The following is a 25,412-nucleotide window of genomic DNA, read 5'->3' on the forward strand; positions in this document are numbered from 1 at the left end:
CCATGGAAAATGTGAAAGAGTGGAAATTACTGACTGTCATTGACTGTTCTAACTTTTTCTGCTTTTATCCAGAATAACATGATTGTGTGCTCTAACAGTTGGCAGACCCCTGTGAAAGATAATGTCAGTTCTCAGAGATTAGAGGTGGTCTTGAGTGCTGCTTCAGCCATACCTGTTATTGCCCTTCACCAGCAATCTTTGGCTCCTGTGGTTTAAAGGAAGTGGGAACTGGACTAAATTTTTTCATCCATATCAGCCACCCTGGTCACCTGGAGCCTCTTCCTTATCGAAGCTGCTTTGTGCTCCCCAAACAACAATCACAGGCAATAACTGGAGAGAAATCATAATATGACAGTAAGGTCCTGTAGCTAAGCAGCAAAAGGCAGGAAAGCAACATGACACCTGGGTTCACATGGGAAGGAGTGAGTTGAGAAGCAGAGGTACACAAAAGAGATCTGTGGAAGGATGCATGGCAGCTTGTGCATCCCCAGGTGCCAATCCCCTGCCATAGCCATGCCATCACTGCCCTGCTTGGCATCATGAGCCAGTAACTCAGATCTTTCCTGGCACCAAGGGCAACTCCAGGCTCGAGGACTTGTTTCAAGTGGGTAAGTCAGTAGGTAGCTCCTCCTTGATTGAAATCCATGCTCTGCTCTTTGTTGTCTTGCTGCTTTCACACAGGAGGGTGGGTATATTTTAAAGGCATTTCAAGTCACTGCCGGGTGGGATGTCCCTTCCACTCTTAAGCTGAAGGAATGTCATTAAACCAGAAAACACGTCTTTTGAGAGGATCCACAATGCTTTTGCTAATTGGTACCACCGCGTTGTCTCCTCTTCTAATTCAGCAATTTAGGCTCATCAGCAAACCAGGTCCTCCCGGGACTGTGGCGGTGTGCAGAGGCATTGAAGAAGACATAATTTCATAAATAATTGCTCAGGTTTTTCTGGAAACAGCTGCTGTCTCTGATTATCTATACGGATTTTTTTATTCCTTCTGTTTATATTGCTTGACTGCTTGATAGAATTTCTGGTTAGCAATTTAATCAGCCTTTCTTTTTATGAAGAAGAGATAAACTTGTAAGAGGTGAGAAAGAAAAATCAGTAGAGATAAAGCTATTTCCTTTTTGTTAAGATTCAAAGTAAAAGTTGTTTTCAGGTAAAGGACTGAAAAAGATGTTTTCTCATGATATTTAATGTACAGAAGGATGTGAGGTGTCTGTTGTTAAAAATAAAAGGAAAAAATGTCTTAAATTCACTTTCCTACTTCACTGCTGTGAATAAGCAAAGTAGCATGTGCTGCACTTAAGGACATGGGTAATGATAATAGGTTTGGAGTTTTAAGTGCCATTGATTTTTTTAATTTTTTTTTTCCCTGAACAGAGCTTTCTAAGCTAGAGAAATGTCTTGACCTTTAGGCCAAATCCTCAGCACTTGTAAATCACCACTGCTGCTGTGAAATCAGGAGAGCTACTCCAGTTTACACCATCTGTGTCTCTGGCTTTAAAGAAATGAATGTGTCCTCGGTGACTACAGCAGATTGTGTTCAGAGTGGTGTAGGCATGCAGCAGGACAGTGAATTGAGATTTTTTGTCATCTTGTTTCCAACAGGACCACATAATTTATGACCAGTTTATGGGTCTTCAGTGATAATGGTAAGAAGTGCTTCATCTGGTGATGTTTCCCATAAGCATATATTACCTTCAGCAAAAAGGCTGAGTACAATTTCATAATTCTTGTCTTTTGGGGAAGGTGGGATCAGTGTAGGCTGTCTGCATACTCCTCTTGTGAGAACCAAGGAACCAAAAAAAGAGGATAGGAATGGAACAACACTGATTTGAAATAATGGTGCAGTTTTGTTGATGAAAACTCTCCTCAGGAAGCTGGTGCAGCCATGTGGAATGGAACCAGCCAGGATGGCAGTGCCAAAATTAGAGGGAACATGCCTAGTGGGTGTCAGCTTGACTATGAACCTACACTCATCCATGTGTGACTATCAACCCACACTCATCCATGTCTCCTTGGGGCTGCTGGGTTTGATAGGGTTTGTGCTTTGGTTCTGTCTGCTACAACAGTGTATGGTGGGACTGAAGAGAGAGATGTGTACACCCATTAGAGCTGTTAGGGACTTGTATGATTAGATCTGACTGGTGTCATTCAGAGATAATTTGCTTGAAAATTATATGGAGCATCTCGCTGGTGTCAACTTTCTTTGTAGGACTTTTGGAGTGAATCTTACTACCATGTGTTGCAGCCATTGGAGAGTTACAAGTTTTACACAGGAATTGTAGTTCAGATGTGGGAAGATACTTGTGCATCTTGGCTTTGTGAAAGGGAGAAAGCAAGTTCATGAGAATGTGGATGAAAGCAGTGACTGGAGACTGTAGTGGACACACCACCATCTATTGGTGTGTTGCCTTTCTTGGCTGCCTGGAGCAATGGCTTTCAGATGGAACCAGCTGGTGCTTCTGACACCTTTGGCTTTGGCAGTAGAGGCTCCTGTTTAAAGGCTAGATCTTTCAGAACTTTTCCTTATAACCAGACACTGGACCCTGAATTGTGTCTTTTCTAAGAATCAGATGGGTTTTTGTGTTAGGATCCCAATGCATTTTTGCTCCTTCAATCCTAAAACCAGAGACTGACAGTAGGAAGGCTCAGATTTGTGGTGTTTGATTTTAAGAAGCATGATGTTCATAAAGCACTTGGACATGTTCCACAAGTGGGTACATAGAGATAAGTCTGTTTAAGATAAATCACAGTTTTGTATAGCAGAAATAACCAAAATCCCCCAGCCAACTCCACCACTTCTGCACCAAGAATTGTGAGCTTTAGGAGGGGGAAATACTGTGCAAGTTTCCAAGAGATTAGAATTTAACAGTTTTCCCAGGAGCAAAAAAAAAAAATCAACCTTTTTTCCCCCAGAAACTGGAATATCTGCATCATAGCCAGAGGAGCTGCTCAAAATCATTATTAAATGAAAGTCTTTTACATGCTGGCTTATGATCTGAAGTCCAGTTTCCTGATCTCTTGAGCTGCTGTCTCTGCATCTTTACAAGAGATGGAGTTTAATTAAATGCCTTATCTGTGCTTACAGTGACACAGCTCTGGCTTGAGAAGCTCTGTGATTTTAAGAGAAGATGGTAGGAACTTTGAGGGGAATAAAGGAAAGGACAAGGTTTCCTCCCTCCATTCTAAAATCCTGTAGTACTTCTGACTGCTCTTTCTCCTCTTGGTGTTTTGTTTTTTTTTTTTTTTTTAAATCCCTTTACCTCCCTGAGCTGGGGAACACAGACTGAGAAGTGGTTTATATATCAGTTATTAAAAAACTTATATTTCCTGGTCTGTCTGATTTGATTCCTGGCAGACTGAGGTCAGTTCTTAAACCTCATCATCTAAGGCACAATCCAAAGCTCCTTAAAGTATGCAATAAGATGTATTTCAGGGGGTGCCATGATAAATGATGGCAGGAGGGGTCCTCTCTTTTGTCTTTGACTGCTTTTCCTTGCAAAACCAATTTGCAAACCAAGGTGCCTGGGAATCCAGAATGTCATACTGAATTATACACAGCAGAAAATAAAAAAGTATAAAAATAGTATACACAGTATAAAAATAGGGGATAACCTCATGTTATACTACATATTTTCATCAGTGTATGTTCTAATATTCCTGTAATGCTCTGATAAAAATTTTTAGGCTCTTAACTGAGAGAAGGTGGATGTGCTTCTCCTTAAGTTACCTCTGGACCTCCCAAAGGCCCATCAGTAACAAGAGAAATCAACCAGATCGAAAGCTTTATTTGGGTTATGTGTGTAACATTGATTCAAATATTGAGCCATGAGGCTGTCAGGGTGTACAAACATGCTGGGTGTAGGTAACGGGAGAGGTACAGGAACACTGGGGAGAAATTGTCAGGATAATAATGCATATTAAAAAATTAGGTTCATTTACATGTGATGTGAAGATGAAGATTACTTTTACTCCTCACAACAGAATTATCCATCCCTAATAATTACTTTTTTGTTAAAATAGTAACATGTAATTAGCACTTAATCTGGCATTTAGGAATGAGTAAGGAGAACTATTGTTCTTCCAGCTATTCATGTGAAGAAGAGAAACTGTGTGTTTAATTTTGTAACTCAAAAAGTACCTTCTTTCAGGCAATCTATAGCTATTTTACTACTTGGGCAATGTCAGCATGATTTTTATTTAGTTTATGCATGCTAAAACACAGAGACGCTTGTGCCAGCCACACTAAATGCTCTGCATGCTTGTGAGAGCAGTAATAGCCACATCTTGCAAACACAGACATCATTTGGGGCTGTGTAAGGCCATCTGCAGCTCCACTTAGTTCCTCAGGATCTGAGCTGATGCTACCATAGCTTAACAGTAACCCTGGCTTGGCTAGGAAGAGTAGAACCAGTTCACAAAACGAAACCTCTGACTGCAAAGTGGCAAGGGCGTGAAAATGTTGACTCTGTTAAAAAGTATAAGAAGGCAGAAGGACACACAGTGTTCATTCTGTAATGAGGACAAACCCTGAGCGTTAGTTTGCAGAGGAAACAGTGCTGAGGACCCTCACTCAGCTAGGCTTGGCATGGCCTGTGCACTCGTGCCTGGCTTTGTGAAACTGAAAGCAGAGGCCAGATTGGGCCAGTGTTAAGTCTACATCAGGATTCCTTTCACTGATAAAAGGGGAGCTGTATACATGGGACACCTATTCTGATAATGAAAGGCAAATTTTCTCATTCCCTAGTGGAGTCAAAGAGAAAAGCATTTACAAAAATGCTTTTCCTAAAGGTAGTCAAAACATAGAGAAAATAGTCAGGTAAGGACTGATTTTGACTTCAACTTTCTAATTGTTTGGGTTTGTTTTTTTTTTAACGTGTGAAAGTACAAGAGTGAGTTTCTGTCCCCAGCTTTCACAACCAGTTTCCATCACTGTCTCTGCATTTTCCTGACTAACAACAGATTCTTGTTTGCTGCCAAATCCAGGTGAAGTCATGCACTTGAGAAGAAATGTAAGTGGTCAGAGAATAGAAAAACCCTGCATTCAAACTGCTGATACAGTTCAAAGGATGGTTTTCAGCAGAGAACTTGACCAAAAAGATGTTGACAAGTTTAATGCAGTCAGCACTTCTATGAAAGGTTGATACTTTTTAAATGAAGCTTTGAAACTCAGGGTCATGAACTTCCTACAGAAACAGTTTTCATAGTGTCTGTATATTTCAGCTGATCTGGTTCACCCGTGCTTTCTGGTTTCTTGTGGCATGGTGCTAGGACATGTGCAGTGCCCATCCAACCAACATTTCCTCATCCAAACGTGAAGGCTGCGTGGTAAAGTAGCTCAAACAACAGAGTGAGTGTGCAGAAAAATGAAGAGGTTTGGGAAGGAAAGCAGTCAAGTCGTCTTAATTGAGTCTCCTCTCTTCTTCTCCTCTCTTCTTCTCCTCTCTTCTCCTCTCTTCTTCTCCTCTCTGCTTCTCCTCTCTGCTTCTCCTCTCTTCTTCTCCTCTCTGCTTCTCCTCTCTGCTTCTCCTCTCTGCTTCTCCTCTCTGCTTCTCCTCTCTGCTTCTCCTCTCTGCTTCTCCTCTCTGCTTCTCCTCTCTGCTTCTCCTCCTCTCTTCTCCCTCCAGATTATAACACTTGTAGTTTTGGTCTTATATTCTTTTATTCTAAAGCTTCAGACGATCTCTTAGTATAAATTTATCCCTTCTTTTTATAGTCTTCGATAAACTGCAGTGTGGAATTTTCCTATCTTGTTTTCTTAGCCAGGGTTGCCCTCTTAGCACCCTTGCAACAGTCATGGCAAACCAACCAAGCACATTTCCTCAGAGGCCCTTGTTCGTTCCCCTCCCTTTGCTGCCTGCAGCAGGCAGAGCTGGTTTTTGCAGGTCTGCAGCAGGCTGCTGTGATCACTGGATTTCACCCTATAAACCAAACTGAACCCCAGGCTGCTCAGAGAACCATGTGCTCAGTGAACACTGAGAAGCATTTCAGCCATGTCTCCTTAACTGTTAGATGGTTTATGAGACTCTTTCTGGCTCTTTATTGATTTTGCATGGAACTAGGTCAGAGCTGCTTTTAATTCAACAAGCTGGCTGCTGCAACTCACACTTAACTGTAGAAAAGGGGTATTAAAAATTGATATGCAAAGCAAACTTCTGCTTAATTAGCAGGCAGATGAAGTCAGAGCAGACAAACCACCGTAGTTAATAAAGATGAGGAAATGGCTTTCACTGCCAGTATAATGCACTCCTATTTTGGGGGGAAATGGCTCAAGTACTGAGCATTACCCATATTTCTTGCATGTGGCATGAATAGCCTATTAGTTTTCTTTGGGAGACGTTGGGGTAAATTTACAGCTGTGCAGATCAGAGTCACACATCCAGAAAGCTGTGGAAGGGCAGATCTGAGTTTTAAACGTGTAATAAAGGTGAATAAAATCCCCTGGTGTGCAGAAAGCAGAAGCTGGGGTTCCCTCTAGGGTGCACTATTGCTGCACATCTAATGCTCGTGGAAGTGGTCAGTCTGAGGTGAGCATGCAGTTGTGATGCTGACAGTTTGCAGGGGACCCTGGTGGAGCTCTGCCTGTTCTCTGGTCATCACTCTGGCTCATAGAGCAGGGATGCTGCAGCTCAGCACCTTTGCTCTGGGTATGAGGGCCTGAGCTAGAGCCTGTGATGTGTCCCTGGTAACTCCCATCATAACACATGCATGTTAGCTGCAGTTGAATCCCACATCACACCCTTCCAGCTGTGCCATGGGGATGCTCTGCTCCTTCTCCATCCGACAGGTCCATACCCACCTTGCAGCCCTACAAGGTGAGGTCTGATACATGGGGCTGGAGATCAGGAGCTCTGAATCACACCTAAACCCATTTCAAGTGACTTGTCTTGTTTCACACCCCTCCGTGTACACTAAAGTTTAGATCCTGGGAGTGAGACCATTGGCTTCCTGCAGTAAACCAGTGCTACCCAAAGTGATGGATTATTTATTTAGGTTTATAACAAACACAGAAGGAAGAGTAAATGAATAATGCATGGATAATTAGCTTACACATTTCAGCTCACAGCTAGGAGAGATGGCAGACAGCAGCCCTGCTTTTAAGTTCCTCAAAACAATTGCTCTTCTTTCATCCCCCAAACCCTGAGCTGTAATAAAGGTTTTGCTGTTTATTGCTTGAGGTTGCACTAAGGATACACCAGGATCTGCGATTAACTTGTGCTTAAGAGCACAGTGGTGGACTGGCCACAGCCTACAGATTCATGTCAGTGATAGCTGCTCAGGTAAGATGTTTTCTGTGGCTGTACTTTGCAGTTTGCTGCAGTCCATGTCATAGCTGACCAGCATGGCTTGTTTCTCACTTTCTTCAGCATTCACAAGCTTTCTGGTGCCACAGCTCAGTGCCAGCCTTTCCCAGCATGCATCTATTGGGGAAACTTTCATAAGGGGAAATGGTAAAATATGTTCTCTCTAAGAGATTTTAGACCCCATCTTGCTCTTGAAGTGGAAAAGCCTGAGATTCTGGAGAAAGCAGGAAAACGCACATCTTTGAATATTGAAATACGATGACACCTGCAAGTGCTTGAAACACTTGAATGCCTTTATGGCAGTTCAACCAACTGTATCCATAAATATTTAAAGCAGTGAATTATTTCTTGGAATTTACATTTTTATGTCCTATTTTGGCTTACGAATTATTGAACAATAAAGATACTTTCCATAATAATTTCAGCTTTCGAAATACAGTGCTTGACTGTGAAAAGATTTGCCTGTGGCCATCAAATGATTGAGTTCCCAATGTTAATGCTGAGCTTCAGTATCTCCTAACTCCAAATTGAGGTTTTCAACAGCATGAGGTAACTTAGATCACATCTGTTTCTGCACTTCTCAACTAAAATATAAGGAAAAAAGCTGTGCAGCAGCCACTGCTACCTTTCAGTAGAATATAGATGTGGCTGGCTCATGTTTTCAGTGTGGGATCAATGTGGACAAAGCAGCTATTTAAATCCTGCTGTAGCTTTTACAAATGGTTGCCCTCTTTAAGACAACCTGGTCTGATTTTCTGTCAATGATAAGGTCACTGATTCTCAAGTAACCATAGCTGGAAGCCACCTGTGTGTTCTGCTTTCTTCCAACTCCTTGTGCCAGACTGTGGGGGCAAAAACATGGAGCTTTTATGAGAGACATGAGAGACAGTTATTTGTACCACTAAGCTTCCTCCATGGAGCCGCATTTGCAGCAGAGAGGAGCTGCCAGTATGGAAGTGTGATCCAAGAGACTGGGACATCAACAGAAGGTCCCAGTGATGTGCTGTGCCCTGGGAGGCAAGTATTCTGCATTTCTAGGGCTGTTATAGGCATGTTAGGACTGAGGACAGGCTGGAGAGAAACAGTGAGGGCAAGTGTAGAGTCCTGTACCTGGAGAGGAATAACCCCCTGCACCTAGAGGCTAGGGGTTGACCTTCTCCACAGAGAAGGAGCTGGGAGTGCTGATGGATAAGTTCATCACCAGGCAGCAATGTGCTCTTGTGGCAAAGAAGGCCAATGGTCTCCTGGGGTGCACTAAGTATGGCCAAGAGATCAAGGGAGGTTCTCCTCCCACTCTGCTCTACCCTGGCAAGGCCACAACTGGAGTGTTGTGTCCAGTTCTGGACTCCCCAGTTCAAGAAAGGCAGAGAACTACTGAAGAGAGTCTAGAGGAGGCTCCAAAGATGCTGAGGCGGCTGGAGTATCTCTCTGACAAGAAAAGCAGAGAGACCTAGGGCAGTTTAGCCTGGAAAAGACTGATGGGACTCTTCCCAGTGTTAATCAGTATCTCAAGGGTGGGGGCACAAGAATGGGACCAGACTCTTCTCAGTGTTGATCAGTGACAGAACAAAGGGCAATGGGCACAAACTGAAACCCAGAAGGTTCAACCTGAACATGAGGGAAAAATTCTTTGCTGTGAGGATGCTGGAGCCCTGGACCAGACTACTCACAGAGGTTGTCGAGTCTCCTTCTCTAGAGAGATTCCAAACATGCCTGGACATTGTGATCCTGGGCAACCTGCTGTGGGTGACCTGCTCTAGCAGGTGGGTCGGACTAGATGATCTCCAGAGTTCCCTTCCAAACCCCACCATGATGAGATTCTGTGAGATTCTCTTTCAGCTGAGCGAAAACCAGCACAGTAATTTGGTACTCATTGATATTTATTAAGGAAGCTGAGATTATTCTAAAATTCTCCCAAAATATTTGAGCCAAAATGAGGCACTAAATTACTTTTTTCACTTTTTTGTGTAGTCACAAGGGAGCAGCAAACTCCTATTACAGCAAATGATCCAAACCACTGACACATTGTTTTCCTGACTGTGTACTAATGTTAGTGATAGTGATCACCAAATAATAATGATTCAGGCTCTGTGATGTGTTGCATGACATTGTAATCTGATCCAATCTGCTTTTCATTTTTAGAATATATTACTTTTCAGATAAACTGACTGAAAATCCCCAAGAAGGGATAGTGGAATGTAAATTTACAAAGTCTAGACAGCCAGCTGAAAACTGATTTTCTACACCTTATAAAGAAGCAGATTATAAGCCAAATCTTTATTTAGTCTGAATATTTCCTTAGTTCCCAGCTGGTTGCAGAGATCTGCTGTGCTTTGATTCAGCTGATAATAGAACTAAGAACACACAAATCATTTTTATCAAGCAACAAGTACAAATGCTTCTCTGTTAAGTAAACTGAAGTGGATAAATCCTCAGCTCCGCTCTCAACCAGAGTGTTTCCACTGAAATACAGGCTGGCTGCAGCAGCGTGTGAAATTTCAAGGGGTGGTAGTGAAGTGGTGTCAATGAGGCATGTGCAGAGAAGGTTCTCACCAAGGTAATCATGCATTTCTAGTGGCAGCCCAATGGCAGCAAATTAAACCTATCAAATGATGCATTTAAGATTTCTTGAAATGTGCTGATTTCTTTAAAGCGTATTCTGTTCTTTTGGCTTTTGTCTCGCTTGGAAAGGAAGAGCTGCAATACAGACAGCATCCTGTAGAGATAGGAGGGAGATTTGGGTGCATTTCCAAAGAATTTTCTAACTCTATTGGTATCTTTCTTTCCCCAGATAAGTAATGTCTTAAAGAAGTGAATGTTACTGGTGTAAATCAAAAAATCAGATACGATTGTGTGTATCTGTTCTGTGAAAAAGCACATCATTATTTTGGATAGGAAAAAAAAAATATATATAAGGGCATCTTTGCTGACAACTGAAATGGTTGTCTAGTTGCTATGTGGGTTCTGCATCTCTCTACGTGACTGTCTCTGTGCCATCACAGACAGAGCTGTGTCACACACACTGTGTAGCAGAGGTCCCCAAAAGGAAGATGTCGTACTGACTGCTCCTGAACTTAGTACTCTGCTGGGGTTACCAACCGGGGAAACAGTTTGGATTTTCATTACAGGGTCATTTTTGCATACATTAAAGTGGGTAAGTGACCTAAAAGTTCAAGGAAGAGGTTTGAATTTTGCAGGATTTTTTCACATGAAGTGTCACAGATTCCTCTTTACATGACTTGCTAAACTGATGTAGTTTTACTGTTCTCCCATGGGGTGTTACTACTGTGAGCAATTAAAAAAAAAAAAAAAAAAGGTCATGAAGGTTGTGGTATGATGTCCTTAATGGTAGTTTTATTATTGACTGGTAACAATGAAATACACTGCTGATTACATGTTACACTGCACATCTGGTAAGATATACATTTCCCACATGACATTTCTTTGAGGAACCTTCAAGCTGACTGTAGTGCTGCTCCTCAAGTTCACCTGCAGGCTGGAATGTTGAAGAACTCAAAACACCATCAGATTTCATTGCTGTTGTGCAGGGGTAGGGTCTCTACCATGGCACATAAATACCTAATATTAAATCTTCTACTGTTTGCTTTAGCAAGGGTAGATGGGGTGTGGGGTTTGGGGCCACAGACAAATCAAAGTAGTTTGAATGTGGCTCTTTTTCTGGAATTGTATTGCCTGGTTTCTGTTGGGTAGCCTCAGTTCCTGACCATGGGCATAACTGGGAGAGGAAATGGCTGCTGAAAGAAATATTGTCATTGTCTCTGGCCATTCCACACAGGTGCCCTGGGGAGCTGCTGTTACCTGTTGCCTCTGAATGTCTTCTGGTGTTTTTCTGAGCTTGGCTCTCCCAAATCCTATAGTAGTCCTTGTAGCCACAAAAAGATTTTGAGATAGGGCTCAGGTAAAGATTGCCCATCCCTCTCAAACATGAACTCCAAAGCTGTAGATACATACAGAAATTAAGGTACATCAGGGGGTTGATTTATAAGCCTGAATTACTAGAAATGAGAATATAATGTAAGGATGTCTTTGGGCTTAAATATGATGTGTAAAATTCTAAACTCAAAGGAATATGGGTAGGTTTTTTTGCTAAAAGGAGGCAAAGAACTTCAGCAAAGTTTTGAGTCACTGGCTAGTACAGTAATTGTCTTCTACAACTTAAAGCAATGTAGTGTTTCTTCTGCATCTGGCTTTTCATGTGAATTTTACACAACTGCAGATGGAAAACAAGAATGAACTGTTCCTCCTTGCATTGGTCAACCTGCACAAAAAGAAACAGACTCGAGAAAAGAGCCAAAACCCACCAGCCACGAAGAAAGCAGACATCACTGCTTCACTTGAGAAAGCATTCAATAGTTCTCTGACTTTCTCCTCCTTATATTGATTAACTCATGGTGTTCTAGCAGAAAACCATTTTGTGACACCAAGGATTTTCCAACCAAGTGATATTTTATTCCCCACGTTATGATGCTGGGCACACCCATAATATTTACACTGGCAAGTTTTGTGCATTGTGTGCTCATTATCAGAACTTCTGAGGAGTAGGGATGTGTTGATTGCACAACATTGCCTTGGGAAAGAACTTCTTTAGCAAGTGGCTGAAGAAGAACTTACTTGCAGTGAAAAGACAGCTGAAAAGGATTCAAGTGTTTCCAAAAATTGTTAATAACAAAGTAATTTGTTAGGCTACTGTGTTCAGAAATATTTTCCTGGCATATAAAAAAAAAGGTATTGAAATCCACATAAATGGTAGGGTTGTAGGGTTTAGCCCTACATAGAAAAATCATTATATAGATTTTCCTTAAAAGATTAGCTATTGGTATATATGGAATATCGAGCTAAAGATTGTTATATGATGTTGGTAATTGGCAGACACTCTGTAACAAAACATACTTTTGTGTTTTGTAGAACCACTAGATGAGCTGAAGGTCAGAAGTCACAGCACCGAACCACTACCAAAGCTGGAAAACAAAGAGAGAGGCCATCACGGGACAGCTTCTTCCAGGGAGCCAGGGAAAGCTCAGGAATGGGATGGAACACCAGGCCCACCAGTGGTGTCCAGCAGGCTGGGGAGATCTTCTGTCAGTCCAACCATGCTGGCTGGAAGCAACAGCTCAGGTATGTCAAGTAGGAGAGCATGGAAGATCTCATGAACATCCTTGTGAGCTCAAGGATCTCCAAAGGTACACAGATTTAGGCAAGAGATCTGCTGGGCATTCAGTGCCCACCTAGAAGTGATGCTTGCCCCTCACCCAGAGCATCACTTCCCTCTGTGGAGCAAACAGTTTCCTTCCCTCAGGATTCACATTTTCTCTGCATTGCTGGAAATGCCACCTGACACTTGGTCCTTAACTTGAACAGGCTCTGCTGCTGGCATGTCTCTTTTGCAGCAGTCATGTATTCCAGCTTTTCTTGCCACAGATCCCCCAAGTAGCCCTTCTTGGGGCAGTAGAAGTGAACTTTTTTGCAGATCTCATTACTCCAGTGCAAGTTGTTTGGGAGTTAAAGCCTTTTTCTTGCTTGTCTGTTCTCACAAAGCATCCTGAAAGGCAGGAATTTTCCAGGTAAGCTTGAAGCTCAAAAAGCCTGCTCCCAGTGTATTAGAGCATAATCTGTGTTAATACAGGTAAAAGGCTTAGTTTCAAGGTACCACATCAAAGTATTGGGACATCTGATCATTAGACCAGAAATGAGAACCAACTTTTTTAGTTCTGCAAGATGACAGTACAGAGCAGAATGAAAGAGAAATGAAAATAAGAGTAAATTCATAGCACAATATAGTGCTTCTGTCCAACCTTCCTGCATCAGTTTTATTTCAGAGTTGGTTGATCACCAAGAGCAGACAAAACATGTTGGCCCAATCTTCATCTGGCATCAGCAAACTGTAATAGTTGTTGAATCATGCCTTGATTTGGTTAACTGTGTTTTTGTCTTGCATAGCTGGGGCTGTCAATGAGAAATTATGGAAATATTTTGTTGGCTGAAATTTTACTCTTTTTTTTTTCTTTTATGATTAAAATCTGAGAGCTGATTATGATTGTTCTTTCCCCACTGTTTTTATGGTATTCCATTTGATGAATATTGCCTCTCATCTGCTGTGACTGTGTTTTCCCCTGTGTCTCTAGCTGTTGCCTGAGCAATATGTTTTACCTTTGGCTGGGGGCACTGCCTTCAAAGTGCTGTACACAGTTCTTCTTGGTGAACTTGAACATGAACTTCAACAGTTTACTTCTGCAATTAAATCAGAACTGTAACAGAATGCACCTGTGTGGATACAAATGCTTTTAGGAGTCAAGAAGATAGAGGAATTCTGTGCTAGGAATTTAGAATTTGGATTTACCCCAGGACCAAATAAAATCAGGGCAGCCCCCAGTGTGGTAGTTGTTGCTGCTGCTCCTGCTCTATTTCCAACATCATAGATAAGAGGAGAAAAGAAGCTACTTTGTGTATGTATGTGTATGCAGACACGTCCTTGAAACCCCACAGCTTGCTGTCTGCCTCCTGGTTCACACTGCTACAGGCATTTATTAGGGCAGTTTAAGAATAGTTGAAAGAAAATGGAGCTAAAGTACTGTTCTGTAAAAAAAGAAGTGGTGTGAGAGCACTTCTCATGTCTGCTGGACAGGCAGCTCTGCTGAGGCATGGATTCATTAGGAATGGGAGTGGTAAGAGTGAGAGTGCTGTTTTTTTCTGGATTCTCCCCATCTCTGCACCAACTAGTAAGGTCAGGGAGCAATGAATCATAGAATCATTTCAGTTGGAAAAGACTATTAAGATTATCAAGTCCAACCATTATCTAACTCTACCAAGTCTGGTGCCAAACCATGGCACTCAGCACCACGTCCCTGTGTCTTTTAAACAACTCCAGGGATGGTGATTCAACCATCTTCCTGGGGAATGTATTCCAGTGTTTCATAGCCCTTTCAATGAAAAAAAAAGTTTCTTTAATATCCAGTCTAAATATTTCCTAGTGCAACTTCAGGCCATTTCCTCTCCTCATATCACTTGCTACTAGGGAGAAGAAACATGCACCTCACTACAACCTTCCTCCAGGTGGTTTGTAGAAAGCAAAAAGTTCTCCCCTCAGCCTCCTCTTCTCCAGACTAAACAACCTCAGTTCCCTCAGCTGCTCCTCAGAAGACCTCTTCTCCAGACTCTTCAGCTTCATTGCCCTTCTCTGGACCAGCTCCAGCACCTCAATGTCTTTCTTGTAGTGACAGTCTCAAAACTGAACACAGTACTCGCAGTGTGGCCTCGCCAGTGCTGAGCCATCTCTGAACCGAATCTGGAGCTTTCTGGTTGTTCTGTTCAAAGGAGGTTGACCTGTCAGGAGCACATTGGTACTGCTGTCTCTGATGTCTGACTTTTCTTTGCAATTGCAGTGCTGTAGATGGTTTGAGCCCACACTGGTAGTTAGGAAAGTCAGTGCAATTGTAGTGAAGAGCCAGAGGACACCTGTGAAACTGAAAGCTGTGAGAACCACTCCAATCTTCACTTCCTTTGCCAGAGTGTTTTCTGGAATGTTGCTGCTTTCTTCCTAACTGCAACCATGCAGCATTTTTCATTGCCACCTGCTGCTAGAGACAGGCACTTTTATGTCTCAGGTCCTTTGCTCTCCTCTGTCTTGGGTTTGAAACACCACCAGCTTGCCCCTCAGCCAGCCTGTCAGTATCTAGCTGGAAGCAGATAATCAGGAAGGCAGTAAATGCTCACCCTTCTTAGGGATTACTAGCTAGCACTAGTGGGTTTGCAGGAGTAAGAAACAGTGAGGTTCAAGCTCCTTGGAAGTGGAGCAATGCCTGTGAAGCCTGAAGTGGAGTAGTGGTGGAGTAGTGGCAAAGTATTACTTCATGCTGGGTGGGGTTGCTGCACTCAGAGACTGCTTAGTACTCCACCAACCCCTAAATTTTCTCCTCACAGGCAATATTGGAGTATTGCTACGCTACTAAATCCTCAAGGATTCTCTAAGGGAAGGCAACTTAATGATGGAGGTATTTGTCACTAGACAGCCTGCCCTAAAGGGTCCAGCCCAGGCCACAATGCTTCCAGATCTGGCTTTCACTTGTCTCCCATGTTCTCCACACACAAGCTCTCCCATAGTAGTGCCTGTCACCTAAAGTCAAATTAGTACTGCTGTGAGCTGTGGGTGCAGTGTACCATGAGCCAGAATCGTGATCTCCAGGGTGCAGGTGTAGCCTGGCTGTGGAAGTCCATGCTGTGCTCTGCAGCAGCATTACAGCTCTTTGAAACAATGCACAGCTGACCTTTTGATTCAGAGCCCCAGGATTGACAGTAGTCCATGCCAGAATCTTCAGAGAAGTACTTTAAGGATGAAACACTGTCAGCAGGAAATGATTATTTCTTACTTTATTGCATCAGTCATTGACATAGACTTGAAACATGACAGTTCAGAATAAATCTTAATTAAAACATACTCCATCTAATAGGGCACAAGCAAATGGCCTCAAGTTGTACCAGAAGAGGCTTATATTGGATATTAGAAGAAATTTCTGCACTGAAAGGGTTATTGAACACTGGAACAAGCTCCCCAGGCAGGTGGTTGAACCACCATCCCAGGAGGTATTTAAAAGACTCAGAGATGTGGTGCTGAGGGATATGGTTTATCTCTAGCCTTGGTAGAGCTAGATAATGGTTGAACTTGATGATCTTCAAGGTCTTTTCCACCTGGAACAATTCTGTGATTCTAATACAAACATGTTTTTTCTCAGGACCTGACTTTGTGAACCTGATAAGCCTTTGACCTGCAAATATCTTGTAACATTGAGTTCCACAGCTTCAGGGCTGCCTTTGTGAACAAGGTCCAGTTTTCCATGCTGCTGTGCTGTTGCAGTACTAAGTGGCTTCTGTAGGTGAGGTCCTAAATACTTTAAGTAAGAGAATGCTATATAGCTTATTCCAATTTAAGGTTTCATAATTTCAAGTTATATTTTAGCTTCAGCTTCCTCATCTCTTCTTAGGAGACCAAGACAGCCAGGCCAGTATGATGATAATAGGTGTGCTTCATTTTTCCAGTATGCATATTTTCTTTTTTTTTCTTCTTTTATTTTTCTTTATTCGCATGTGATTACTCCCAGCCTGTCACACCACCTTGTCTAATTCAAACCGTGCTTCTTGGCAGCTGTAGCAAATAAGCAATATTTCTCTTTTCATGTGCGAAGAAGAGACTGTGACAGGGTAAGAAGCTTCTCCGATGTAAGTGACAGCCAGAGTACATTTTGAATTAAGATTAGGATAGGCAGAGTGAAGCATTCCTTGGATGAATAAAAGAAGTCTTCCTGTTAAGACCCAAAAATAACAATTGTGCAGAGCTGTTGTATTTCTGGAGAATACAGAAACCCACAGCGTATTGGTATAGAACTGATGGAAATATTTCCGTAAAGCCTTGTCGTGTTTCAGCATTCCTCTTTATTGAAGAAAATCCACCACCAGCCAAACCTCTACATCTTCAGCTGTGATGACAGCACTTTTGCTCTTGGAAAGCAAGCCCTTTCTGTGAGTGATTACATACATAATTAAGTACACAGTTTTGAAGCAGTCCTATCTATGGTTGGAAAGCCTGTGTTTCTGTGTGGGATAGTCTCTCCTAAAATTCAGTACTGGGGCCAGTTCTCTCTAACATTTTCATCAATGATCTGGAACCACGTGGATCCCATTGTAAAGACCCCCTACCCTCTAGCCAATTAATACAGCCACCCAGCTTGGTGCCATCTGCAAACTGACTGAGAGTGCGCTCAATCCCCTCATCCAGATCATTGATAAAAATATTAAAGAGGACAAGCCCCAGTCCTGAACCCTGGGGGATGCCACTAGTAACTGGGAACCATCCAGACTTAACTCAATTCACCACCACTCTTTGGGCCCAGCTGTCAGCCATTTTTTTATCCAGTGCAGATTGCACTTATCCAAGCCTTGTGCTATGAAGTTCTGAAGGAGAATGCGGTGGGAGACTGTGTCAAAGGCTTTACTAAAGTCCAGGCAGACAATGACCATGGCAATTCCCTCATCCACTAGGTGGATCACCTTATTGTAGAAGGAGATCAGATTAGTCAGACAGGACCTGCCTTCCATAAACCCATGCTGACTGGGCTTTATTGCCTGGTTGTCTTGTAAGTATTGTGTGATGGCACTCAGGATGACCTGCTCCATGACCTTTCCTGGCACCAAGGTCAGACTGACAGGCCTGCAGTTCTCTGGATCATCCTTCCAGCCCTTCTTGTAGAGGGGCATCACATTTGCTAACCTCCAGTCAACTGGGACAGCCCTCGTTAGCCAGAACTGTTGAAAATAATGGTGAGTGGCTTGGTGAACACACCTGCCAGCTCCAGAAGTAACCTTGGGTGGATCCACCTGGTCCTATAGACCTGTGCACATCTAAGTGGCACAATAAGTCATTGATCATTTCCTCCTGGATTGTGGGGGCTGCTTTCTGCTCCCCATTCCTGTCTTAAAGTTCCAGGCTGCTTTCTACTCCACATCCCTGTCTTCCAGTTCCAGGGGCTGAAGCCTCATGGAGCAACCGGCAAATACTGAGGCAAAATAGCCATCCAGCAGCTCAGTGTTTTCCTTGTCTTTGGTCACCAGGTTCCCTCCTACATCTAGTAGCAGGTGGAGGTTCTCCCTAGGTCTTCTTTTATTGGTAACATACTTCTAAAAGCTCTTTTTATTATCTTTGATGACACTGGCCAGATTGAGTTCTAGATGAACTTTGGCCTTGCTAATTTTCTCCCTGCATATCCTTGCCTTGTACTCTTCCTGGGTTGCCTGCCCCTCCTTCCATAGCCAGTAGACTTTCCTTTTCTTCCTGAGTTCTACCCAAAGCTCTCTGCTTAAGCCAGGCCAGTCTTCCACCCTGCTGTCTCATCTTCCAATGCACAGGGACAGCTTGTTCCTGTGCCTTGAAGATTTCCCTCTTGAGGAATGTCCAACCTTCCTGGACTCTCTTGTCCTTCAGGACTGCCTCACAGGGGATGCCATCAACCAGTCTCCTAAATAAAGTCCACTCTCTAGGAGTCCAAGGATGTTCTACTGACTCCGCTCCTAACTTCACTAAGAACTGAAAACTCTACCATCTTGTGGTCGCTTTGTCTGGTCTTACCTCTGTGCTTATCAGGCTGGCTGATGAAACTCTTCTCTACATCATATGTTACTGACACAAAGGGAACTTCTGAAAAAGTGTCCAGACAACTAATTTCAGATGTTAATACTGAGCTGTCTCAGTATCACCCACATGAGTTAAACAGGAATTAAAGACTAGAAACAATACCTGAGATTTGCTGGTAGAAGTTGTTCTTCCTTCAGGATTCTCAGCAGTTAATAAGAAAATCCATTTTTCACACCAGAACCAGTGTCAGAATCAGTATCAATATGCAGACCTTGTAGATGAGCTGAAATGACCATTTAAAACAAAAATGAAGAGGTAAAGGGACTGGAAGTGGCTGGAGGTAGATATAATTATGAAAGAACATCTCTTAGTAGTAGTTTGATGGCCTAAAGCAGAAGTTATTATTTGAAGGGCTCATTGTTATTTTGAAGTGATCAAAGTCCAGTTAGCCTCAGTAGAGCAAATAAGCTGTCCACAGTGGAACCTAAACACACTGCAGGGTATTGAGCAGGATCCAACAGACCACTATGAATGAGTTTTTTCCCCACAGTGTGAAGATGTTCCATCCTAATTACAGTAGGATGGAGTAAAAATATTCCCACTGAGACAATCAGAATGGCTACTAAAAAACCAAAGAACATTCCCCATCACTGCATAACCCTGAATGTAAAGAAAAGCTAAATGGAGCCATCCCTGAAACCTCTTTTGGTGGGGATCACCATGAAAATCTGAATAGTTTCCTTAATACTGTAACATATATTACAGGGAGATAAGGGAGGTATACTTCACCTGTCTGTGATAGATTTTATTTCTTTGATGCCAGTTGAAAGGAGTCTCTTTGGCAAGAAAATGGTAATCTTGTTGCACAGATACCTAAACTGGAAATGATGACATTCTCTCTGCTTTCCCAAAGCAAAAAAAAAAAAAAAAAAAAAAAAAAAAAAAAAAAAAAAAAAAAAAAAATTCAGAAAGAAGAGCAGACAGTACCTTGGAGATTTTTTTAATGTGCTGTGTGTCTGATTCTGCTTGTCACAGCAAAAACAGAGTCTCTATTTAGCAGTAGGGAGAAAAACAACCAAAATTCCCCAATTCTTGTCCTCTCTGAATCCCCAGCAAAATTCCAGAAGGGAACAGACAGATCCATCATTGTATCTGTATTACTGAAAGAAACAGTCAGAAATCTGGCACAGACAGTACAAAACCAAATCTAATCAAACGTGCAGAATAACTGCCCAAGTCCAAAGGAAGCAGACAGACTCTGCACAAAACGCAAGGTTACAGGGGAGAGCAGCCTGCTCTTTTTGCCTGCTCGCTGCTGTGCTGACTCGCGGGGTGTTTACAGACTGACTCAGAATGAGCGACTTGAATAATGCATTCCTCGAGCAGCAGAATTTTTTTGCTGCTTTGCCAGCTGGATGTTAACCAACCCATTAATATTTAGTTGATGAATAGTCATCCATACAGATGCTGTCATTGGTCTGAGTGCTTCAGCTTAAGTGGAAAGCTCTTCTCCATACCCACTGAATTCTGAAACAGCCCAGAAAAATAAGCATTTAAGGTGACAATGAAAAAGCATCAGGGAGATTGGGCAGACACATTTCAGTATGTTGCTGGTGGGTGGTGGAATGTGCCAGCTGCCCTTAGCTTTCCAAGATGTGCCAAGTGACCTTATGGACATGCTAGTGGTGGATGTCCCACTCCTTTCAAATGATCTCCCAGTCGGTGGCTAGTGATGGTAGTAGAGACCCATACTGGAAATGGAGTTATTAGTATAAAACAATGACAGACAAAGCAGCAGTGTAAATGAGGCATTAGAAAAGACATTTCAGAGAGAGAAAAGACATTTCAGAGAGACACAAGCACGAGATATGTGAGAAAACACGTGCTTCAAAGGCTAAACCAGGATGCATGACACAGAGGTCCTTCCTTTTTTCTTGAAAGCATGAGAGTTAATAGGAGGAATTCTTTAAACACATTTGTAAGGGACATGGTATTAACATACTCATGGTTACTCGTGCTACTCATAGTAAAGTAGCACTATCAATGCTAACATTGAGAGTCTGTAGTTGTACAAAATGTGTCTGCTGAGTGCAAGTGTCCTTAGCCTCAGTGTTTGTCCACTAAATAGAAAGACAAGTGAAGGAAGGCTTATAAAACATGAGGAGAACCAACACATTCATCTGAGCCAAAAGCCATGGGGGTGGAGCTGTTTCCTCAGCCATAAACAGGAAAGGTAAGGACAAATATTTCTCCTGGTCAGAAACAGGCAGACTCTTTTCTTATGGTGTTGAACACTGGGGTAGCACACTCAAACACAAGAATCTGTGAGCTGCATGGTCACTTTTGTGTTGGTGTAGTAACTCTCACTGAAAATTGGTGGGAAGCCTTCTGAGAAATGCCTCCACATACACCAACAGAAGGGAAATTAAATAACTGTGTCATTTCTGTGCAGCTCTTCTCTGGAGTAGGGCTTTCTCTCAGGGCAACCTCTGCTTCTTCAATCACCTTGATTCTGGGGAACTGGCTTCAGAATTTGCCACTTCTGATGTTCTGATTTCTCTCCTCTCTACCTTCTGTCTCTCAATTCACTGCTGTGAACAGTGAATTTCCAAGTATTTTTGGTGTCATTCCAAATCCCCAAGTGTAACAGTATCCTCATCACTTCCTCCATCATTTGCTGCTATTTCACGCATTTCCCCAGCAGTCCATCTTTGGGCTACCATCTCCCTCATCTCTGGAATGGAAAGATGAAACCAGAAGCTGCTATAACTCCCTTAATCATTGATGTATTTGATGAGTAGAAAATGGCACTGAGGTGGCAACAAGGTTTCCTTGCAGCCTACTCTGGGTGATCCTGCTGTAGCAGAGGTGTTGGACTAGAAGAGGTCCCTTCCAACCCCTACTGTGCTGGGATTCTGTAAAATGTGTCCTGTCTGTTTGCTGGTTTATGCTCTATGCTTCAGAGATGCCAGAGGAGAGGAAAAAGGCCAGGACTTGGGTTCTCTCTTGGTTTTCTGCTTCTTCTGATCTCAGCTTCTGTTCATGATTCAGAATTTTAACTAGAAACCAAGCCTGGAACCTCCATTTCAGGGGAATCCCAGCTCCACCATGTCATAGTTTACCACAGCAGTAATCCACCTCCTCTTATCTGGGGTCTTTTCCTCTCTCCTCTTTTGCAGAGCCTAAAGCTAGCTGCAGATTAGGCCGGTCTGCCTCCACATCCGGTGTGCCTCCTCCATCCGTCGCTCCACTCAGGCAAGGCAGTGATCTCCAGCCCAGCCAGGTACCATCGTTAGCCAATCGTGAATGACTTCATGTGCTGCAATATGCCAAATCTCTCTCACCTCTGTGTCTGTCATTTATTACAGAAAATTATTTCTTTGGGTTTTGCCTTTTTTTTCTGTGTGTGCATCTGTATGTGCACATCCCTCATCAGCAATGGAATTCCCCTGGCCACAGCCAGCTGAATTTTCTTTGCTCTTAACTCTTTGTATCCTCTTCTGTCTTCATTCTGTAATATCAATGTAGTAAAACTGTACTGTATGACTTGGCCTGGTTCTTTAGTTTTTCACCTTTTCTGTACTTTTTTACTGTCTTTAAAATTTATCAAACTTTGATAAATTTAATCTGTGTTTTTATGTAAATTTCTTTTGGATGTCTTGTCTGAAGCACTTGTTTGTCAATGACTTGTACATACCTGACTTCTGCCCAGTTGTACTTTAATGTTTGTGCCCGTCTCACCATGCATGATTGTATGACACTGTGATTTATCACTGTCCTGAGAACTGCTCCCACAGTACGTTGTTTTGTTCAGTTAAGGCAGCTGGACTCTCTTCAGCTCCAGGCCATGCAATGCTCACAGGACTATGACATAGTCCACTGTGGTTATATTTGTTGTATACTGTTAGAAATCAGAAAACCACATCAAAGGGGTAACACTGCCTTCAATCTTAAACAGAGACACTTTTTTTATCCTCCTGAAAACCAAAAATACCACATACAGCCTGGAGAAGGATATGAAAGTGTCTGGGGTTGGCAAATTTCTCCCAACAGTGAGAAAATGAAAAAGAAATAAAGACATAGGAAACCTGTACTTACCTTTATTTTATATGCTAATACAGATATTGTATCATTTTGCTGTGCAGACTTGTATTATTAGTTTGACAGAACTAACTGCTGAGAGCAGCAATTGAGAGAAGAGGCTTCATTTAAACATGATGTGAATGCCTTCTGTCAAGCTGAGAGCACTCCGGCATGGCATCACTCGCGTGTACGGGCCTACACGTCACTCTGGGAGGGGGTGTATGTAGGCACAGAGACACAGACACACATGTATAGATGTGCACATACATATATGTATGCACACACAAACTAGATGGGGAATTTTTGACTGGCTTTCAGGAAATGATTCTCCATAATTCTATTGAATCTCAGTGAGATTTGAGTGGAAAACTCCCCAAGGACTGCTTTGTAATAGCCACATATGCAAATTGTTTGTAGCTTGGTGAGCTGTTTCTGGAGGGTCTTGACCAAAGTAGAGACCAGAGGGTAAGGCTGGTTTACTCAAGTACTTTTTAGCAAGGTTGTATTTGGGTAGCTGAGTCCATACAGGTTAAAATCCTTTAACTTTCAAAACTGCTGCTGGTATATTACTTCTGGACACAGAGCCTGGCACATTTCTAAAGCATATTTTGCACAAGAAAATCAGATCCATAATGGAGATTCAAAATGACAGCCCGTTTAAATACCATGTCAAGTGTTCCTTCATCTAGGGAAGAAATTAGGGTAATTGTTCTTCCAAAGGTTCTGAGTGTCCCAGTGTTCATGTAGTGTATGATTTGTGATTAAATGAGTCTTACAGCAGACATGATGCCTTGCTGGTTACTCAGTGGCAAAGGCACCTTGGGTGTTTTGAAGGGATTTGAGTCTCTCAGTTTGTCTTAAGAACTAAACAATAAGCCTTGAAAGCAGAAGCCGATGTGATAGAAGAGATAATGAGCCTCTTAGAAGCTGCAACTAGGGTTCACTGAAACTGTGCAGGAAAAATACTCCTCACTTCATACAGAAGAAAAGAACAAAGATGATAAGAGGAATTTTCAAGTGACTGTAGAGGGTGATCTTGTTAATTGAATTATGTATGGAATGGGCATGGCTTGATGAGAAGCAAGAAAAGCTAGTAAAAGCTTTCTCTCTTCGTAAGTCTTCGCTTCAAGCTGTCAGCCTCTTACTGTCCATCTATTAGGTGTCATTTATTATGATGACATCATTTTGTAAAGGTGCAGATTTGGCCCTGATTCCAGCAGAATGACAGAAGTCCTATTATCTCCATGGCAGACATAAACCTTACTTTATACACCTAATCTATCATAATGTACAAATAACCTGTGGCATGAAATGTGTTTGGAAATGGCTGGATTGTTGGCCCATTCTGAACCTGTCGCAGACAGGGTATTTATTTTCTGTCCTGAGGCTACTGATTGTATTGATACTGGTTTTCTTAACCAGACCCCAATCAGCAGTTAGACTTTCCGGAAGATTTATCCTGCCATCCACTTCTTTGTTGGTGGGATGGGCACAGTTAACATTCACACAGGGATACAGAGTTTGGGAAAGGGCAAGTTGCTGTTAATCAGTTTTCTCAAATCTCCATGGATCTCAAACTGATGTTTTTTGAAATGGTGAATTTGGGAAAAAAAAAAAAGTCAGATTTGCAGCTGAGCTTTCAAGGCCCGTCATTTTGAACACAGAAATGTACAAAGAATTGATGAGGATGCTTAGTAAATAGAAATAGCTCTGATCTAAGGAAACCTAAATTATAATTCTAATCAAATATTGCCTAAGTGTGTAACTGTTGACATTTAACTCCCCTATGCCTTATTTTCCTGTTTGTTTATTGGTGCAGGAATTGTGAGGATTAACCAGTTAATATTCACAGAACATATTTATGGTGTGCTGATGGTAAGCACTATAGCAATCACTTGTAAATACAAAGGAGCTTACAAGCAGAGATTAACCACATGGCTGGGCTCTGATGGAGAACACTCTGCAGTTCTGTAGTGTAGCGGCAGCCAGCACTTGCCAAGAGGCAGAGCCGGACAGAGAGCATGCAGTTCTGTACTTAGGCCTGGTACGTGGTGAGGGCATTTTGAAAGAGCTGGCTGCAGGAAGTAACCTTGGATGAAGCTGTGAATTGACTCAATAAATACAATTTTATCTTGGAACTGAGGTATTGATTGTGTGAGGACAAAGTTTAAGAAATTAAGGAAGTAGCAAAGGAAGTCAAGTGGAGAGCTCGTAACTGTGATATGTCAGAAGCATAGCGTATATTCGTTCTACAGAAGTAGCATATAGCTATTTTACCTAAATATAGGTCTCAATAGAAATATCCCAAAGAGAGGATAACAGTAGAGAAGAGTTCTAGAAGTCACAGAATGCAATGTTGTGTGGTGTTCTCTGGTGTTAGCAGAGAGCTTACAGGGAATGGAAAAACTTTCTCAAGGTACAGCACATTACATCTTAGAGATAAGAAATGTGTGAATAAAATTAGAAATAGTGAAAGTCCATCTGAGTTTGGCCTTTATGTGGAAATCAAAACAAGTACCAGTAGTTTGTAGCTGTCCAAGTGGACAAGTAGAAGTTAGCCACCCCGTGAGGTTTATACAGTGGAATAAACATGGTCTAAGATGCCCAAATAAATAACTCCTTACCCATATTGCTGGAGCCTCTGTGCTGGTGTTTAAGTCTCCTGCAGCAGGCATGGTCAGGTGTTTCACACTCCAGTGGTAAATGCTCTGTCATATCAGAGGGTCCTCACAGTGAACAAAACTGTTCACTTATGTATAAGCAGCAGGATTTGGAGTCACGAGTATCACTGCAACACAGCAATGCTTTCCTGCATCCTGTCATTTACTACATCTTCACCTCAGGGTAACAAAGGATTGCACTCTATTGATGGATTCAAAAAT

The 25,412-nt window shown here is 42.3% G+C and overlaps 1 protein-coding gene across 1 annotated transcript in view; it reads left to right on the forward strand.

The window, feature by feature from the left end:
- NYAP2 (neuronal tyrosine-phosphorylated phosphoinositide-3-kinase adaptor 2) overlaps window positions 1-25,412 on the forward strand; it is a 118,897-nt gene that overhangs the window by 74,217 nt on the left and 19,268 nt on the right. Inside the window, exons 4-5 of the mRNA XM_054386240.1 lie at window positions 12,234-12,443; window positions 21,627-21,730. Of these exons, the coding sequence (XP_054242215.1) occupies window positions 12,234-12,443; window positions 21,627-21,730 (314 nt within the window). The remainder of the gene's footprint in view (window positions 1-12,233; window positions 12,444-21,626; window positions 21,731-25,412) is intronic.

Source organism: Indicator indicator, chromosome 13, assembly GCF_027791375.1.
Source record: "Indicator indicator isolate 239-I01 chromosome 13, UM_Iind_1.1, whole genome shotgun sequence".
NCBI classification, from domain to species: Eukaryota; Metazoa; Chordata; class Aves; order Piciformes; family Indicatoridae; genus Indicator; species Indicator indicator.